This window comes from Aphidius gifuensis, linkage group LG3 (genome assembly GCF_014905175.1).
Source record: "Aphidius gifuensis isolate YNYX2018 linkage group LG3, ASM1490517v1, whole genome shotgun sequence".
Classification (NCBI taxonomy): Eukaryota; Metazoa; Arthropoda; class Insecta; order Hymenoptera; family Braconidae; genus Aphidius; species Aphidius gifuensis.
Window position 1 is genome coordinate 26,044,709 of NC_057790.1, and position 19,710 is coordinate 26,064,418.

Consider the following 19,710-nt stretch of genomic DNA (forward strand, 5'->3'; position numbering starts at 1 on the left):
TCACAAAATAATGTTCAATTAAAGAAAATATTTTTAAACAATTTTGTGTGACTTTATGTTTATTTAAAAAATTTTAAAATTCAAAAAATAGAATTTGCTTTTTTTTTTCCTTTTTTAAATACCAGATTGTGTATTTTGAAAAAAAAAAATCTTAAATTAAAATTTTTATGATTTAATTGGAAGAAATTACCCTTTCATTTGAGAAATATTGTTTTTTTTATTACAGTTATAACTAAACCATTAAATATTATTCCATTTTTTTTTTTTAAATAATAAAACTAGCCGATTAAAAAATCCTAAATTTCGAAATAAATTTATCTTATTAAAATTCGAAATTAATAAAAAATAAATATGACATTAAACTGCTTTAAAATAATTCCAAGATTTTAAAATCAAAATATTACTATCTCTATTTTATTCTAAAATTATCAGGCAATATATTCTAAATTAAAAAAAAAATTTCATATCAAGACATTATTGTTCTAATTAAATACAACAGTTTTACAAAACAATAACATTTTTATTAAATTTTAAACTCAAATGTATATTCAAATGTCCTTGATACTAAAAATAAAAACAACAAGACAAAATAAAGTTTTAAAATAGCAAAATAACAATGCACAAAACAAAAAAAAAAAACATAATCACAATGACTCATCATACATACATGTATAGCACACACACTAGTCATTAGATAATAACGAGTTAATTCAATTAATATGGATTATAAATTTATGAATTAAAAGCAACGATGAACGTGTCTTCTGAATAATATACTATGATAATAACACTACATATAAAATAATATAACAACAGTATTAATTTAAATACAACTTGAAATTGAGAGAATGAATATTTAGAAATAAATATTTAAATATATACATGAAAATATTCAATGGATAAATAGTTATTCAAGTTACTTATCCACAATTTTGCAATATTCTCACGGAACAGTTATATGTGATATGTAATACTTAAACAAACCATTGTTTTATTATTCATATTTAAATTGTATAGACGACTAGTGACATGATAATGTAAATAGAACACCTGTTTATTTAAAGTTAAAATATCCAGTCACGTTTACCAATGTAACTAGAATTTTATATTTTTTTTGTTGCTTATTTTTATATTTTTTTTTTTCATAATAATATTATCTGTAAATACAAAATTTTATTATCTCTTTTGCATTTAAATTCTTGAATCATGATAAATAAAATAAATGTTATGATACAGATTTTTTTTTAATAGACAATGACTTTATTACTTGAAATTTTATCAACTGAATTTTATGATTTGTTTTTTTTTTTTAATATTAAAATTTTGTATAAATAATATAGTGGGTTATTTTAAAATAATTAATTCAATTTTTTTTCTTTTTCATATTTATTTAGTTTAATATTTAAAAAAAATCTCTCAGTTTGTCTATTTTTTATTTTAGTTGGTATTCTTTATTTATTTGTTTGGTTTTTTTTTTTTTTTTCTCGTTTCTTCAAAGTTTTTTCTTATTCAGTTTACTTTTTATCTTGGGGAATTGGTTTGTGTCTTACGGAAAGTACAAAGTCGAGTGGCTTTACCAAGGATATTCCCCTTCTCGTGGATTTTATATCCGTTAAAGTAGATCGAAACTTTTTTACCGAGACAGTCTCCGTATAATATATTTTTACATGTGTTGATGTATATATATTTTGATGTATTGTAGACAATAAAAAATTAAAATTAAATTATAAAAGTTGAAAATTGATTTTCTAAACTTGGATAAACATATTACTGATAATTTTAGTAATCAAATAGCTTAAAAATTGCTAAATATCAATAAATTTTTAAATCAATTATTGAATGAAATCATAAATAATTCATCTCATTTGATAAACGAGTATATTAAAAAGTAATTGAGTTTTAATTATAAAATATTATTGAAATAATAAAAGTAATTTTAAATGATTTTATGTGACTTTAAATGTATTGAGATAATTTTGTAATTTTTAAATAATCTATAAAATTAATGATTCAATTATTTTTTAAAATAAAATATAAATATATTAATTATTAAATTAATATCAATTGGCGTAAGTAGAATAGCTCAAATTTTAGTCAGACGTCAAAATAATATTTCAGAACATTTGATTGAAATTAAAAAAAAATAATAAAAAAAAACATACTTTCAATATAAAATTATTTTTTAAATAAATATATATCAATTAATAATTAAATTAATTTAATAATAAAAATTAATTAATAATTAATTATATTAATTTATTTAATAATAAAATTAAATTAATTTTTTTTCATCTATATTTATTTTTATACGAAAAAAATTAATACAAATGAAATAATAATTTTTCATAATTTTGATAAATTATTTTAAATAATTTATAACATATTTTTAAAAATATAAATAAATTTATTTCATTAAAATTGTAAAAGTCCTCCAGTTATAATTTTAATTATCAAAAAAATACCGTTGTATTAAAAATAATTGTATTAGTTAGAAAAGTAAAAAGCTCTTCTGGTTATACACAATTGGCTGCGGGGATGTATCTGCAAAAGACAAAATCGATTACAAAAATAAAAAAAAAACCCTAAAATTGATAAAGAAAAAAAAAAAAATAATAAAAATAAATAAGTAGAAAAGTCAAAGGCCGTGTCGTCTTGAGTGTACTGCTTACTTGGTGTATTTTATCGTTGTCTTTGTCAGGATGTACAAGTCGTCATTGGCCAAAAAGTAAGAAACCTGGTGTACAAGAGTTAAAATAAGACGAAGAAAAACAGTATGATAGATAGAGAGCAAAAGCTAAAGAAAGTGGAAAATGCGAAGTAAAGAATCCAGCTTCTAGCATAGGGTAAAAAAAAAGCAAACTAGGTATATGGCAATGAAGCAAAGGTAAGAGGTAAAGGAAGGAAGGAAGGAAGATAAAAAAAAAAAAAAAATAAGGGAGGATAGACAAGTTGACTGAACGACACCGAAGAGACCTGTCGATATCGCGTCTTTGTAGATGGCAAGAAGAAAAACGAAACGACTGAAACCCGCTTGTATTTTTTTTTTATTTTATTTTTTCGCCCACTCCATTAACATCTCATTATGAACACCCCGTTGCACGCCCTGGCGTCTTTTCTCGTCTTTGGCATCACGGAAAAACCATTCTCACTCAAGTCATCCCTCTCCCTATTTTTACTTACTTCTTTTTCCATCTAATCGTAATTCTCTCTTCTTTTTTTTCTATCTCACTTTTGCACTTGCCATCAAAATATCCCAAGTCCAAACTTCCATTAAAATATCTGGCAAGCGGAACTACTTTTGCCTCTCATCGTCATCCTATTTTTTATTTTTCACTAAAATCAACTTGCTTTTTACTCTGTTTGTACTCATTAATAATTTACCATAATAATTTTATTTTTTTCCAACGATATTTATTCATTTATTTATTTATTTTTCCCTCGAACAAATAATATAACTTTATTTACAAAATTTTATATACTGTTTTGTTTTTTAATTGTAAACGATTAGAGGAAGTAATGAAGTTACTGAATTTATTTGTTCAGAAGCTTATACTGTTATTAGCTTTGAAATATTTTATTTTTACCGTTAATTAAAACCAGAGATATTCTTCTTGAGACGCAATTGATATTAATTTAACTATTAATAAATTTTTATTTTAGGCATCTTTAAATTTAAACATTTGATATCTTAAAATAATTTTGAACAATTTAAACATTAATAGATTTGATATACAAGAGATTTATATTTTATTTTAAATATTTGGTAAATTATTAATTTAATAATTGCAAATTAATTTAAATATATTTAGAATGATATGAAATCATTCGAAATTTATTATTTTAATTACTAGACATTTTTAAAATATAACCAAGTAATATTATTAAATATAATTATAATAATTAAATATTTATTCTACACGTTAAATTGAAAAATATAAATTTAGGTCTGACATTGCTCGACTTGAACTACTCAAGTTACTTTATCATAAATATTCTTAAATTTTTTCCAAGTTAAATTACTAAATATAATTATAAAATATAAACAAAAAATTTAATTTATTGTTTTTGTTATTTTATAATTTTTTGTTAATTATACACGTAGAATAAAAAGAAAAAAAATTTGACTCGACACTGCTTGACTTGTACTACTGAAATATGTAATGTGCTAATTTTTTTTTCTTAAAAATTTCCAAAATAAAATTATTAAATATAATTATTAAATTAAATAAAACATTGAGTTTATTATTTTTGTGTCATTTAATAATTTTTTATTAATTTTTCAAAAAAAAGTTTTACAACAAGTTTATTATATATATATATCTTTTATTTAATAATATTGCATTAATTTAATATCTAAAATTTAAACTTTCTTTCATATTACTCTATTTATATAATATTTGAAATTTGTCATATTAATTTATTCATTTCCATTTTATTTATTTGTAGTGTTAAATAAAAATAAATTACACAGTTGGTGAAATATTCACGTGACACATGAATTCTTTTGAGATAGAGAATACACAGAGAAAGATTGAAATTTTGAGTGAGAGAATTTCAAATAGAAATGCCATTTAAATGGCTTGGTTATTAATCATGCTTGACGCGGTGAAACGTTTACCAAGCGGGTATAACAACAACAAAACCGACGTGCAGGAGAGACATGATGAGTTGTGTGTTGAATATGACTGTGTGTGGATGAGAATGATATGGTGAGAATAAAAACACGTAGCTTATATATACTTTGTATACACATCCACCATTTATTCATATCGCTAATCGTGCTGGACTAAATTTTATTCCATTTTTATTTTCAAAACACTATAACATTAAACAAACCTTACATAAACAAATAAATTTTTTTTATTTATATTTTTTATCAATTTATCATCATATTGTCTTTTTAATTTTGAATTTTCAAAGCCAATCTACTCACAGGCTTTGAAGAATAAAAAAATTTCAAATTTTTTATGAATAAAAATATAAAAAATCAAAGGATTTTCGAGGTGATTGAAGTTGCAAAGTTCTCACACATTTTCCTTTGATACATTGGCATATCCATGTGGATATATTAAACACAAATATGCGTCTACGCTTCTTATACATTACGTGCGGTTTTATACATGTACAATACGTGACGTATATGTACACAATATACGCGAAACATATCGGTAAACATGTCTCGCATTTTAAGGTAAAAATTTTTCTTTTTTTTTACATTTTTTTTTTATTTATTATTATTCTTTTTCTGTGTACATCGTTCGTTCAACTCAATTCATCTCTTTTTCAATAGACTCAATGCTATAAAATAAAAAAAAGTAAATTTTTTTTTCATTATTTAAATTTTTTTCCTCAAATATAAATAAACAAAAATAATTTTATATAAAAAAGTAAAGTGAAATCAATTTTTTTATGTAATTTCATGTTTTTTTTTTTTTTCATCTTTACATAAAAATTGAATGAAGTTGTATTTTTAAATTTAATTTCTTTTAAAATATTTTAATATTTTTTTTTTTTTTCAATTAGAAATTTTATTATTTTGTCTGTAATATTATATACGAGTGAGGTTATTTTTTATTTTATTTTATTTAAAAATAAAAGCAGTGGAAAATATAAAAAAAAAATTGAAGGGGTAAAATGGATGTAAAAAAAAAAAAAGCATCGTTTCCATTTTCCTTGGGTCGTTTGTCTTTTTGCTTACGTATCCTGTGGCTTTGTCGAGGATCTCGAATGCACCAGAGGGGATCACTTTAAAATCACAAGTGAGAGAGAGAGAAAGAGAGTGAGTGAAAGAGAAAATAATAAAAAAAAAAAGAAGAGAACGTAGATACAGGGTAGATGGATTGAGGCGACAGTGAGATAACGTATACCCTTGATGTGTACACAAATATATATATGTATAAAATATATATGTGAATGCAAATTGTCCGTATAACAAACCCCTCTTGTCTTCTCTTGCTTGTCTGGTTATTTTTTTATTTTTTTATTTTTTCGTCTCGTAAAAACGTGCACAACCAATGTCTGACCAAACATAGGGCATTACTACTTGGGACATTGTGATATGTCGTATTTTATCAGTTTGTTTATGTTTTATCGAGGAAAAAAATTTAATACAATAAAGCAGAATGATAAATTTATAAATAATCATTATGATTGTTTAGAAAAAAATATAAATAATTAATTCAATTAAATAAATAAACAAAAAATTGAAAAAATTTTATTGTTGGTTAATTAATTTAACTGTTTAATTCTTAATTGATTTGTAATTTTTTTTTTTTTACATGCAGCAATGTCTGACTGAAAACTGAGCATTACTACTTGCAAAATTTTATCAGCCTAATAATTATTAGTGTTGTTAAAATAAATAAATGAATTAAAAAATAATTAAAATGTTAAATTATAACGCAATTGAATTTATAAACAAAATAATAATTGTTGTTTAAATTTAGTTATAAAATTTATTAATTTGTCTTTCTTTTTTATTTTTTTAGGAATGCAACGAGACAAAAGTCAAATAAAATAACATCAAAGCAGTTGAAAATAAAACAAACAAGCTAATATTAATACCAAAAATGTGATTTAATTTAGCACAAATATTTATGTGCATTATAAAATTAAATCTGTCAAATTTTGGCAAGTATTAATGCCAGATGTGACAGTTACAAGAACATCGAGTATATCACACAATGCTCAGCCATTGCATCCTTGCCCTTTTCACAATAATCAGTGTAACAAAAGGTCAGTATATTTTTAAATTTATCTTCTTCATTATTATTAACATATCACTCAATTATTATGAAAAAAAAAATGATAATTTATAAGCTAATTAATAATTTATAAGCCAAATTGATTAAAAATTAATGAAAAAAAAAGTTTTAAAAATACTTTCAAGTCAAGAATCGATTTGTATATTTAATCAGACAGTTGTCAGTGAAGTTGTTGACACAAACTGTTTGGTATATGATGTATATTTCAAGTTGATTATGCTCGAGGTATTGTGATACATATATATTTAGGCTGTTGGCCAGTGACACTGACAGACTGCCTGACATTTTGGTGAGTAAAAGAGGAAACAGCGAAGAGAAATTATCGAGAAAGATAGAAAGAAAAATAAGGATAGAAAAAGAAAGATAGAAAGATATGCCTAGGGGGATTAAATAATCAAGGGGATGGAAAATAGTGGGTGGTAATGTTAAATAAAGAGTGAGAGAGATAAAGAGGATTGGGACTATCATCGAGCTAAACTTCTGTGCTTGATGTTTATTCGCCAATACAGCTGGACTTGTCATTTGAATTAATTTGGTGGAAGTACAAGTGGATGAAGGCGTATACCAATTGGTCGTACCTTGCCAATGTTTGCCAATGTCATTTTCTAAATTTTCAGTTACGTATTCAACATTGTATAAAATCTATCTTCAGGCAATATATACAACAAGTCACAGAAATTATAATATACATATTTGTAAACTTTATAATTTTTTTTTTTTTTTTAATTATTTAATTATTTGTTTAATAATAATAATTATTTATTAATAAGTTTAGAAATTATTTATTTATTTTTTGTTTATTTATTTTTCATTTATTCACTCATTTGGATATTTATTTATTCAATTATAAGTTAATTTTTTAGTTTATTTATTTTATTGTTGTTTATTTATTTATTTATTTATTTATGTGATGAACAATGTGTTGGTCTAGTTAGTCATCTATTTACTGGTTATATTATTACCACAATTATTTTTTTATATTTATTTCTTTTTATCATCTTCAATACATGAATATATATAGATTTAAAAAGCCGAGAACTACGTAGAAAATTGTAGAACCTGCTGCTACTCGTTGATAACGACTTCAAGCTTCGTTCATATTTTACACCAAGCTCATCAATTATTCATACTGTGAATAATGCACGACTGTTTTGCGTTACTTTATATTGCCATGGGCCACAAGGCCGATGACTACGTCACCTTTTTATCTTTTTTTTTTTCACAGAATAAAGAAAAAAGAATAGAAAGATAAATATGTAATTGCAAACAATAATATCATTAATTTTAAAAGTTTAATTTTAAAAAGTTAGTGTTGATTTTAAAAGCTTTTATAAATAGTAAGACCAAGAAAATTATTTGAATTATCAAGTTTATATTTATTTAACAAAATAAACTATAATTTAGAAAATCGAATTTATGTCTTTTGGTTTTTAGAAAAGAATTAATTATTAATGTGAAATGAGTTGGGTGAGATGAAAATTTAAAAAGTTTAATTTTACATAGTTAGTATTGGTTAAACTTTTTTTATAAATAGTAAGACCAAGAAAATTATTTGAATTATCAAGTTTATATTTATTTAACAAAATAAACTATAATTTAGAAAATAAAAATTATTATTAAAAATAAAAACATTTATTTAACATAAAGATGAAAATTATTTTATTTTCATACAAAATTGAGAAATAAATTTTTTGTTAAAAAAAAATAATTACATAAAAATTGAGCAATTATTACTACTATGAAAAAAAAAAAAAAATTATTTCTTGAATTTGTTAGAAAAAAAATTTTAAAAAACTACGAAGAAAAATTAAAAAAAGTTTATTTTCTTTAAAAAGAATTTTTTTTTAATTTATAAAATTTATATTTGACCATGAAATAATTTTTTTTTAATCATAAAAAAGTGTATCTCAAGAGTGCATGATTTTTAAAAATATTTTTAGTTTATTAAAACAGAAAATTTAAATGAACAATTAAAAAAATTATTATTTTAAATGCAAGTATAAATTAAAATTGACTAATTTATATATTATATTATTATATTTATATTTTATAACATTGACGAATTTATTTATTTTATTTATTTTTCCAATGTCAATTGCACAAGGTGTCCAAGAATATGATTACTCTATCGAACCATGTCCCAAGAGGCTAAACACAGTACAAGCGCCAAGTCAAGTCAAGTCAAGTCAAGTCATTCGACTAACCTTTTTTTTATTTTATTTATTTTTTTCTTTTTTCATCAAGTGTCTTTGTCGTTTTCGTGATATGTGTCTAATGTTGGATACAGTTTGTATGAACGAAATATAGAATGAAGGGAGAATGATTTGGATGACTTGGGTGGCGATATACGAATACGACTTGGGAGTCGCGTGTTTCACGTCAAATTAGTAAGTGAGCAAGAAAAGGAGATCACGTGAAAATACACCACATAGCTGTCCCATCACGTCCAACCAGAGGATATATAATCCAATGGGGATTGCCAAGTGTTGGGGACAAATGAGAACCAAGACACCTCAACGACATTTAAGTACCACATCTATATACATATATATATTTCTGAACAAAATATATTTTATATTTAATATATATACCTCAATAAATTACACAATATATATGTGCACCTATATATATTCTATCTAACATTGATAGAATATTTCAACCCACTAAAAATATGATGACTCTTCATTTTCCAATTTCAAATATATATTTCTTCTGATATTAAATTTTTACTATCTTCAAGACTTCTTTGCAAGCAGTATAGCCTCGCAGCTTTAGAGGGTTGAAGCTACGGGGTTGGGGGGAAAAAGGAAAATAGGAAGTAAAAGAGGTGGGTCACCGAAGAACTTTTAATTAGTGAGTTCATCCATTTATCTACATACCAGTGAAAAGAGCCACTATATACCTTGGCCATGTTCTCCCTCTCTCGAGAGAGCGAATAAAAAGCGCACCAAAAGTAGCGTTAAATAAAAAAATTAAAAAAATTTAAAAAAATTAAAATAAAACTTGCAATATAAAAAAAATTCTGTACGCAGCTATAAACCAGCCTAAGAAAAAACTAACAAAAATAAAAAAAGTTGAATAAAAATAATTCAAAAAAAAAACAAAAAATAAAAATACTAGAAAAAAAAAAAAAACAAGTACAGAGGGGTTTGGGTTGAAAAAAAGAAAAAAAAAAAATGTTGAGGTAAAATAAACGAGGTGTGGTAGACTGGACGAAGGCGTCTTGATCCCCCGCTACAATGCGCCACAATAGAAAAGCATAGTGAGTTGGTTTTGCATATGAAAAGACCAACGAGAAAATAGCCAAGGTTTTTGATATATACACCAGTATGTGCATATATAAAATATACATAAAAAATATATACACAAGTATATAAATATTTTTAAAATATCATATTATATCAGACAAGCTTTTCAAGGCTCTTCCATAACTTCGAAATTCCCAAGTGCATGAATAAATATATATATTGTATTATGAATCGCCATAAGCAATTTTCTTCTATTCACCCCCTATCAATGCCAAACGATACTGTTAACAGACACCCTATATTCCTTCTCTATTTTTTTTTATACAGTATTTTTCGATACAAAAAAAAAAAAAAAAATGATTTAGAAAGAAATCCGCAAATGTGTCACGCACAAAATGACCGCCGGATTATATCTGACATATTTACAACTGGAAGCACTTTATAAAATAGAAAAAAAAAAAAATCGGGATATGATCGTTCTTGGATATTTATTTATTTATTTTTTTTTTCGAGCTTTTTTCTTTTTTCAATCTTATCTGTGGGTGATATCGACGTGAAAGAAGAGTCCATTTAAGGGTAGTTTTTTTTTTTTTTTCATTTCTTTTTGGTAGATGCAATAGTCTGAGTCTTTTGTCGGTTGAAAGGATAAACCGGTCGACTTTTAAAGGTAAAACGATACGATAAAAAAAAAACAAAAAAATTGATAATAGATTTTGTAAAATCGCGATGAAAGTTTTTTTTTTTTTATTTTATTTATTTTGGATTATTGATTGATGATTATTTTGTAATATATATTTAATATTTTATTTGAAATAGGTGGCTTGGATAAAGGCAGATACAAAAGCAATATTAGCAATACATGAACATGTTATCACAAATAATGCTAGACTGTCAGTCACTCACAATGACTATAATACGTGGACGTTGAATATTAAAAATGCCCAACGATCGGATCGTGGTTTATACATGTGCCAAGTTAATACTGATCCAATGAAAAGCCAGGTGACTTATAAATTTTAATATTTATTTATCAAATAGTAAATTGTTATTTTATTATACTTTTTTTTTTTAATTTTATTTGAAAATATATTTAATCTATTTGACGTTAAAAAATTTTAATGTTTAATCTTTTTTGACATGAAAATAAGTTTGTTATTTTTAAATCAATTTGAAAAAATAAAAATGTATATTTTTATAAATATTTATGTTTAATTTTAAATTGACAATTTTAATTCTCCTGAATTTATAAAACTTTTTAATATTTTATTATGTCAAGTTAAAGTTTTAACGAAATATAGTTTGAGTTTTTTTTTTTTTTAATTTTTAATATAACGGTTTAATTGAGTTATATGTATTTTTATATTTAAACTTTTTTTTGTTTGACAGAGTGCATTTCTAGAGGTTGTCATTCCACCTGACATAATATCTGAGGAAACTTCGGGTGACCTTATGGTACCGGAAGGTAGTTCTGCAAAGCTAACGTGCAAAGCACGAGGACATCCGAAACCAGAAATTGTTTGGAGACGAGAAGATCGTGGTGGTATTATTACGAGGGATGCCAATGGTGGTGCTAAAACAAGACGTAAATAAAATAATAAATAATTTAATTTTTATTTATAAAAATATGTTATAAATTATTTAAAATAATTTATCAAAATTATGAAAAATTATTATTTCGTTTGTATTAATTTTTTTCGTATAAAAATAAATATAGATGAAAAAAAATTAATTTAATTTTATTATTAAATAAATTAATATAATTAATTATTAATTAATTTTTATTATTAAATTAATTTAATTATTAATTGATATATATTTATTTAAAAAATAATTTTATATTGAAAGTATGTTTTTATTTATTATTTTTTTTAAATTTCAATCAAATGTTCTGAAATATTATTTTGACGTCTGACTAAAACTTGAGCTATTCTACTTACGCCAATTGATATTAATTTAATAATTAATATATTTATATTTTATTTTAAAAAATAATTGAATCATTAATTTTATAGATTATTTAAAAATTACAAAATTATCTCAATACATTTAAAGTCACATAAAATCATTTAAAATTTGTAACGATTCTCGTTGCCTTAAAGGCTAAGCCACATAGACAATGGTTCGACTCTTCAACTAGCGACATCATCAACATCGAGTCACATTAGAATAGGGCAAATTCCCCCTCTTTTCGATTGGTAAAATTTAAGGAAAATAATTAGTGAGTGAAAACTCGCTCTCTTGTCTTTGAGACGTCAGACTGACTGGACCTCTGTTTTAACCAGTCGTCTGGCGACGGTGAGTTTGAGGTTATTTTTGTGTGTTGAACATGGTGGATCAACCACCATGTGTTACCTTTTGTTTAGCTTTGTTTTGGTTGATCATCTCAAGGCGGATCCTCGAGTTGATCATGATACTTTGATACTTTTGATTATTAGATTTAGTTTATTAATTATTAATTAATTAATATTTTGTTGGACGCGGTTCCCTTTAGATTAGGATTTTTGAGATACTTATGGATTAGTTATTTTGTATTTGAGTTACGTTGGCTAAATGAGTTACGTTGATAATTGAGTTTGTGTTTGATAAATAAATATAAAGTAAAATGAATTAATAGTGTTTCTTATGTTATTATTTTGGGTTATTTATTTATTATTGATTTCAGGTAAAATTAATTATAACAGCTTTATCCGGCCCTTCTACCAAAACCCACACACTGAGCGACCCTGCGGCTTTCCTCTAGATTGCTTGTTTCGGTTGTTTTATTCATTTGTTTGATTGTATTTTGTCCAGGTATGAATGTGTTCTGAGCGCGAGATTGTGTTATGCCTTTTTCCGGTTTTAAGGTGATTTGAAAACCCCTGATTTTAATTATTACGTTTTGGATATAAATTACTATTATTATTTTGTTGGATTTATTGGTTTTTAGCTTTGTTTATTAGAAAGGACAATTTACAGGTAAAATGGCGGTAACAAGCGGTCCGAGAAGATAACTGGCAGAAATGTCATGTTACAAATGGCGCCCAAACAGGGACCTGCTTGTTATGGTTATTTTATTCTGGTTATAATTATTATAAACAACTCCGTCAGGTTATCTAGATGCGATATTAATAATAAATTATAACAATTCGTTGACAACTCCGTCGTAATATTTATTTAATTATTTTACTCGACGCGATATCAACAATATTTAATTTTAGGTAAAAACTCTGTTATTTAACTCGTTTAAATTCAGTGCGATATTAACTCTTAAAGTTCGCGAATTAATTGTTAACAACTCCGCTGGATTATCTTATTCGATTACAGTGACGCGATATTATCTAATTATTATTTTAAAAATATTATATTATTATTAGTGTGAAGTAGCCTTAAAATTCATTTATCTGCGCTTTAGACGTGTGTCTCATGCTTGGTTGTATAATTCTATTATGCGCATGTGCGAGCCTCATGCGAGGGAAGAGTTGGAAAAAGCCGGCTAACCGACGACCGACATCTTATTCGTTCTCTTGTGTTAATTGGATATGGACTGCCATGATGAGAAACTGACAGCTCAGACGCCGTAAGATTTAAAGTGTTGATAAGTGTGTTTAAAAGTGAAATTAATTATTAAGAATTGTGCCAATATATAGAGGAGATATTGTACTACAGTGGCTACGAAAGAATAAGGTAAATAAAATTAATTATTCACTAGTATTGGTTTGATCTGTCTGGACAACCAGACAGTCAAAAATCCATTGTTAAAACCGGCTTTATAAAGTTGGCATTAGGTTAATTATATTGTTTAATTATTAATTATTGTATATTTAATATTGTGATCCGGATTAATTATTAAATTATTAATTAAACCGGCGTTTTATATTTTTCCTTTGTGCGCGTCGACAGGCCCATGCGGGTTTAGACCTGTTGAGTAATACTTAGACCTCTCTCTCTTACACACGCGTAGTATTGGGGGGAAATAAAATCCTTTGTGTGTAGCTTAGCAACAGAGGAAAATCCTTTGTCTGTGTTTGTCTTGTTAAAACTTACTCAGGTCATCCTAGAATAACTTTTATTGTTAATAATTATTTATTTATAAATTTTTATATTGTGTATAACAATATAATATTAAATTAAGTTGAAGAAAATTAGTAAATTCAGTAAATAACGGCCGATCCGATATTTCCTTTGTGAAAAGATAATATTACGCAATACTTGGTCGATCCAGTATTTCTCTTGGTTCTCTTAATAAATTATCGTGGTTCCTGGACGATCCAGGTCCAGTCTTGTTTATCAATTGTCTTCACTTGATCTTGGTCAATCCAAGATTTAGTTAGTTAAACTCTCGTGTTATTGGTTGATCCAAGAAGTGACACGTGGTGCTTGGTCGACCCAGGTACAGTCTTTTTGGATTCACCTGGTACACAGTTGATCTAAAGTCTAGACTATTGTATTCACGTGATTCCTGGACGAACCAGGTTCAGATACATTGAATTTAATCGGTTGTTGTTGGATCCAGGACTTGGATAATTGAAATTACGTGTTGCTTGGTCGATCCAGCATTTTTCTTTGTTATATAATTAATTCTTATCATCTTGGTTGATCCGAGATTCGATATATCATCAAAACTTACGAGTAGCTGGTTGATCCAGTACTAGGCTTGACGAATCAGAGAATCCGTGGTATCTGGACGATCCAGGACCTCTTGTGTCTCTCGTATTATTAGTATTTGATCTTGACTAATCCAGGATCCAGTTCGATCAATAGATTTACTGGGTACTTGGTCGACCCAAGTCTAGACTTATTGGAATCTCGTGGTATCTGGTCGACCCAGGTCCAGACTTATTAAATCCACGTGTTAGTGTTAAGTCTCAGGTTAGTGTTTGATCATTGGATTCACTTGGTACCCGGCTAAACCAGGACCTATTGGTGATAAATCCCATTGATCATCAACTAGTCTAACTCGTGGTATTTAATTAATTAGCTTTGAATGTAGATCTTGGTCGATCCGAGTTCTTGATAGATTATCATAAGGTCTAGATTTTATTGCTAATTTATCAAAGATTATTTCTATTGATCCTGATTACAAAATTGAATAATTGGTTGCTTCGAATTTTGATTGGCTTGATACTGTTCGTGAGTCTTGGCGGAATCAACCATCAGACTGACAAACCAGTACATCATTTGACTGACCAACTGGTACATCATCTGATCAATCAATTAACGAATTCATCAACCGTTTGATTAGCCAACTGGTACATCATTTGATTGACCATCTGGTACATCATTTGACTGACCAATCGATACATCAATTGTTTAAATATTTGTCTGACTTTTCAATCAGCCAACTGACTAGCGGATTAACCGGTGGTTGAGTTGATAGATCATATTAATTAATCTGACTAATTAACTGACTTTTCTATTGAATTTTTGTGTCCTGAATCTTAGCATAATTAGTTTGCCCTAGAATCGACGGTTGATTATCTAATCGGTTTTCTGGATTTGATCAATCGGAATCAACTAACTGATTGACCAAAATGGCTGAAAGATCAGTGACGATACCCAAGCGTCGAGGAAGACCTCGAACCAACTTATTAACAAATTCAGTTAGCTTAACTGATTCAACTAGTGACTTGGACAACCAACCAACAGTTGATCTTTTTGGTGAAAGAAATCCAGTGAAGATAACACTTACACAGGCTTCACCTGAAGAACCAGTTGCTAACCTAGAACCACCACCTCGACCTGAATCTAACCAGTCCTCTGATATAGACCTGGGAGATTTATTTGCGAATTTGGATGATCCGGCGGATCCACCTTTGTTGGATCAACGCATCACTACTCCAGTAGTAAATCAGTTGCCTTTGACTATGCCACCAATTGATACTTTGGATCTTGGATCTCCGGCTGGTGTTACAAATCCACCATTATCCAGAGGTAGACCCAAGAGTTCTAAAACTAACCAGTCCAAGTTATCAACACGTATTTTGCCAAATCTTGAGGATAACACAGGTGGTCTTGGAGGATATAATCTTCGAGAAAAAGCCAACCTACGTCATCCTTTACCTGAACAACCACCAGATAATCCAAGACGCCAGGAATATCCTGACCATTTAGTCGATTTTCGTCCCCAGCCTCGTTGTCAGGTAGTCATTCCTTCGGTGGAAGACCTCCGAATCTCTGAACCTGGACGTTGTAACCCAAATTACTTGCTCAGGACTCTGTTGAGTTGCAACCTTCGCTTCACTGGTAAACCAGGTGAAGATGTCGAGGAATTCTTATTCAGAGTAGAACAGACTCGAATGATCACTGGTGCCACTGATCAGGAAATCCTATCAGCTTTATCCTTTTGCCTTCATGGTGAGGCTTTAACCTGGTTCATGGCTCATACTGAGGCGTTCTTGAACTGGGAGATCACCAGACAAGCATTTCGTAGTAGTTTTGCTGACCCAGACTATCAAAGAGCATTACGGGAAGAAATAGATAGACGTACCCAAGGCCCAAGTGAATCAGTTCGTCACTTTGTCTCTTGCATGCGTGGTCTATTTCAACGTACAGATCCACCTTGGCCAGAAAGTGAACGTGTGCTTTATACTATTCGCAATATGCTGCCACCCTATCAGCGTCTAATATCATCCAGACGTTTTCCAACTATGCGAGCAGTGGAGGATGAAGCTATACGTCAAGAGTGTATCACAAAAGGTGCTCAGACACGTAGACTTCCTCCTAAACCAGAGCTCTCTTTGTGTCCAAGTTTCGCGTGTCCAAACACACGTAATAATACATTTACATCATCTAGAAATTCACACCAAGACGACGTACGGACTCTATCCGAGGAGGAAGACCTTCATGATTGGAGTATCAACCGTACAGCAGAGGAAAACCTCGAGCTACATGTTCTTAGACGTGAGACGGATCGAAACCGTGAACGAACTAAATTGTCAAAAACACCGCGTAAAGTAGATCGGGGAGTACAGTTTTCACCACTTGAAACTCCGGTACTTTTGCCTAGAAGATTTAGTCGTGATCAGTCATCAACTCCAGATCTTGCTTCACCACCAGGGCGTGCTGACCGTTCAGGTGGTAATGAAGTTGAGTGTTGGAACTGTGATACTCGTGGACATACCCATCATGACTGCCAGGAACCACGGCGTCGCTTTTGCTATCGCTGTAGGAAACCAGGCGTCACGACGGCGTCTTGTACATACTGTAATCCTATGCAACGCTAGACAATGCATGGTTCTCAACCAGAAAATTTACAACCAGTAACCGAATACTACCTAATATTTATTTGTGTTTTAGATGAGAATACTATGTGCTGCTCAATAAGTTCAGAGTGATTCCACTGTACCACACAGGCAAATGCAATCACTGTCACATCATCAAGTTAGACTGGAGTCGTGTCGGCTGAACCAGCTTTGCATCAAGTAACAAACTGATAGAGCTGGATGATCCAGATCTACAACACCAAGTTTAGAAACAAGCAGAAAAACAGAAACCAGGTACCTATTGGTTAGACGAAGTGATGGATTTCCTGATGGACCAAGTGGTTACCACCAAGTCATCATCCATCACCAGCTTATTATGGATATGGTTAACCATATTAGAGAAGTATTACTCCACCAGGCTATCCTGAATGGACTTGTCATCAAACTCATTAATATTTTCGTAATGGAAGCTATCAAGGTCCTGGATGTCCAAGGCCTTGCCAACCATATCACTGTGAGTGTGGAAATCCACACTGCAGAAAACGACATTGTTATTATTAACTGTAATTAGTCGAGGATATCCTTGACTAAAATTCTTACTGAAGATTAAAGATTTGTTATACTTAGTGTTAACTAGGTTTAATAAAATCTTTTCATATCCTTTCTCATAATTAGTTTTAGTAAATTTTACATTTGTTTTTGGTAGATTAAGAATATGTTGCAGGTCATCGTGAATTACATCTAACAACCAAGAAGGATGTGGGATGCTGTCATTACTGGAAGAGTCTGGGGAGGAGGCTGTAACGATTCTCGTTGCCTTAAAGGCTAAGCCACATAGACAATGGTTCGACTCTTCAACTAGCGACATCATCAACATCAAGTCACATTAGAATAGGGCAAATTCCCCCTCTTTTCGATTTGTAAAATTTAAGGAAAATAATTAGTGAGTGAAAACTCGCTCTCTTGTCTTTGAGACGTCAGACTGACTGGACCTCTGTTTTAACCAGTCGTCTGGCGACGGTGAGTTTGAGGTTATTTTTGTATGTTGAACATGGTGGATCAACCACCATGTGTTACCTTCTGTTTAGCTTTGTTTTGGTTGATCATCTCAAGGCGGATCCTCGAGTTGATCATGATACTTTGATACTTTTGATTATTAGATTTAGTTTATTAATTATTAATTAATTAATATTTTGTTGGACGCGGTTCCCTTTAGATTAGGATTTTTGAGATACTTATGGATTAGTTATTTTGTATTTGAGTTACGTTGGCTAAATGAGTTACGTTGATAATTGAGTTTGTGTTTGATAAATAAATATAAAGTAAAATGAATTAATAGTGTTTCTTATGTTATTATTTTGGGTTATTTATTTATTATTGATTTCAGGTAAAATTAATTATAACAGCTTTATCCGGCCCTTCTACCAAAACCCACACACTGAGCGACCCTGCGGCTTTCCTCTAGATTGCTTGTTTCGGTTGTTTTATTCATTTGTTTGATTGTATTTTGTCCAGGTATGAATGTGTTCTGAGCGCGAGATTGTGTTATGCCTTTTTCCGGTTTTAAGGTGATTTGAAAACCCCTGATTTTAATTATTACGTTTTGGATATAAATTACTATTATTATTTTGTTGGATTTATTGGTTTTTAGCTTTGTTTATTAGAAAGGACAATTTACAGGTAAAATGGCGGTAACAAGCGGTCCGAGAAGATAACTGGCAGAAATGTCATGTTACAAATTACTTTTATTATTTCAATAATATTTTATAATTAAAACTCAAATATTTTTTCATATATCCACAATTACTAAACAATATAAGCTACTATTAAATTAATTTAATTATAAATATTTTTATATTAGATTACTGACCCCGTAAAAAATTATAAATTAATTAAAATATAAATTACTCTAAACAATGCGTATTTTTATTATTCTTTTCATATAATAAATTTAGATAATATAAATTTTATTTACATTAATAAAATAAAAATAACGATGTGAATATTTTGTATATTTACAGAGGCGTCAGTGGAGGGTGAAACTCTTGCCTTGACAAAAGTGACTAGAAGTGAAATGGGTACATACATGTGTATAGCAAGTAATGGTGTACCACCCTCGGTCAGTAAACAGATGATGTTGCATGTCAACTGTGAGTATAATCCAAAAACCAAGTAAAAGTCAAGACTCTCTTAAACAAACATGCAAACACATTCAAAACAAATATTATTATCTCATTCATGCACATATATAATAATAATTATTATATTTTAATAAAACTGAATGAATTAATATACACCTAAATAATCATGATGACTGACCACAATGAGTTTTCATTGTATCCTTAAAAAGTACCGTATTTTATTTCAAACATTCCTTTGTCTTTTCTTCCATCTTTTTCTCCGTCTTCTTCTTCGTCTTCTCCGTATATATATTTTCATAATTCTCCGTCTCTTTGCAGAGTGAAGATAGTCATCGTCTTGCACTTTGCATAATTTTCTCATGCCCTTACAAAATAT

General features: G+C 28.3%; 1 protein-coding gene across 1 annotated transcript in view; it reads left to right on the forward strand.

Moving 5' to 3' along the window:
- Nucleotides 1–19,710, forward strand: part of LOC122851117 (lachesin-like) — a 68,682-nt gene that overhangs the window by 42,583 nt on the left and 6,389 nt on the right. Inside the window, exons 2-4 of the mRNA XM_044150164.1 lie at nt 10,829–11,014; nt 11,399–11,594; nt 19,215–19,343. Coding sequence (XP_044006099.1) covers nt 10,829–11,014; nt 11,399–11,594; nt 19,215–19,343 — 511 coding nt within the window. The remainder of the gene's footprint in view (nt 1–10,828; nt 11,015–11,398; nt 11,595–19,214; nt 19,344–19,710) is intronic.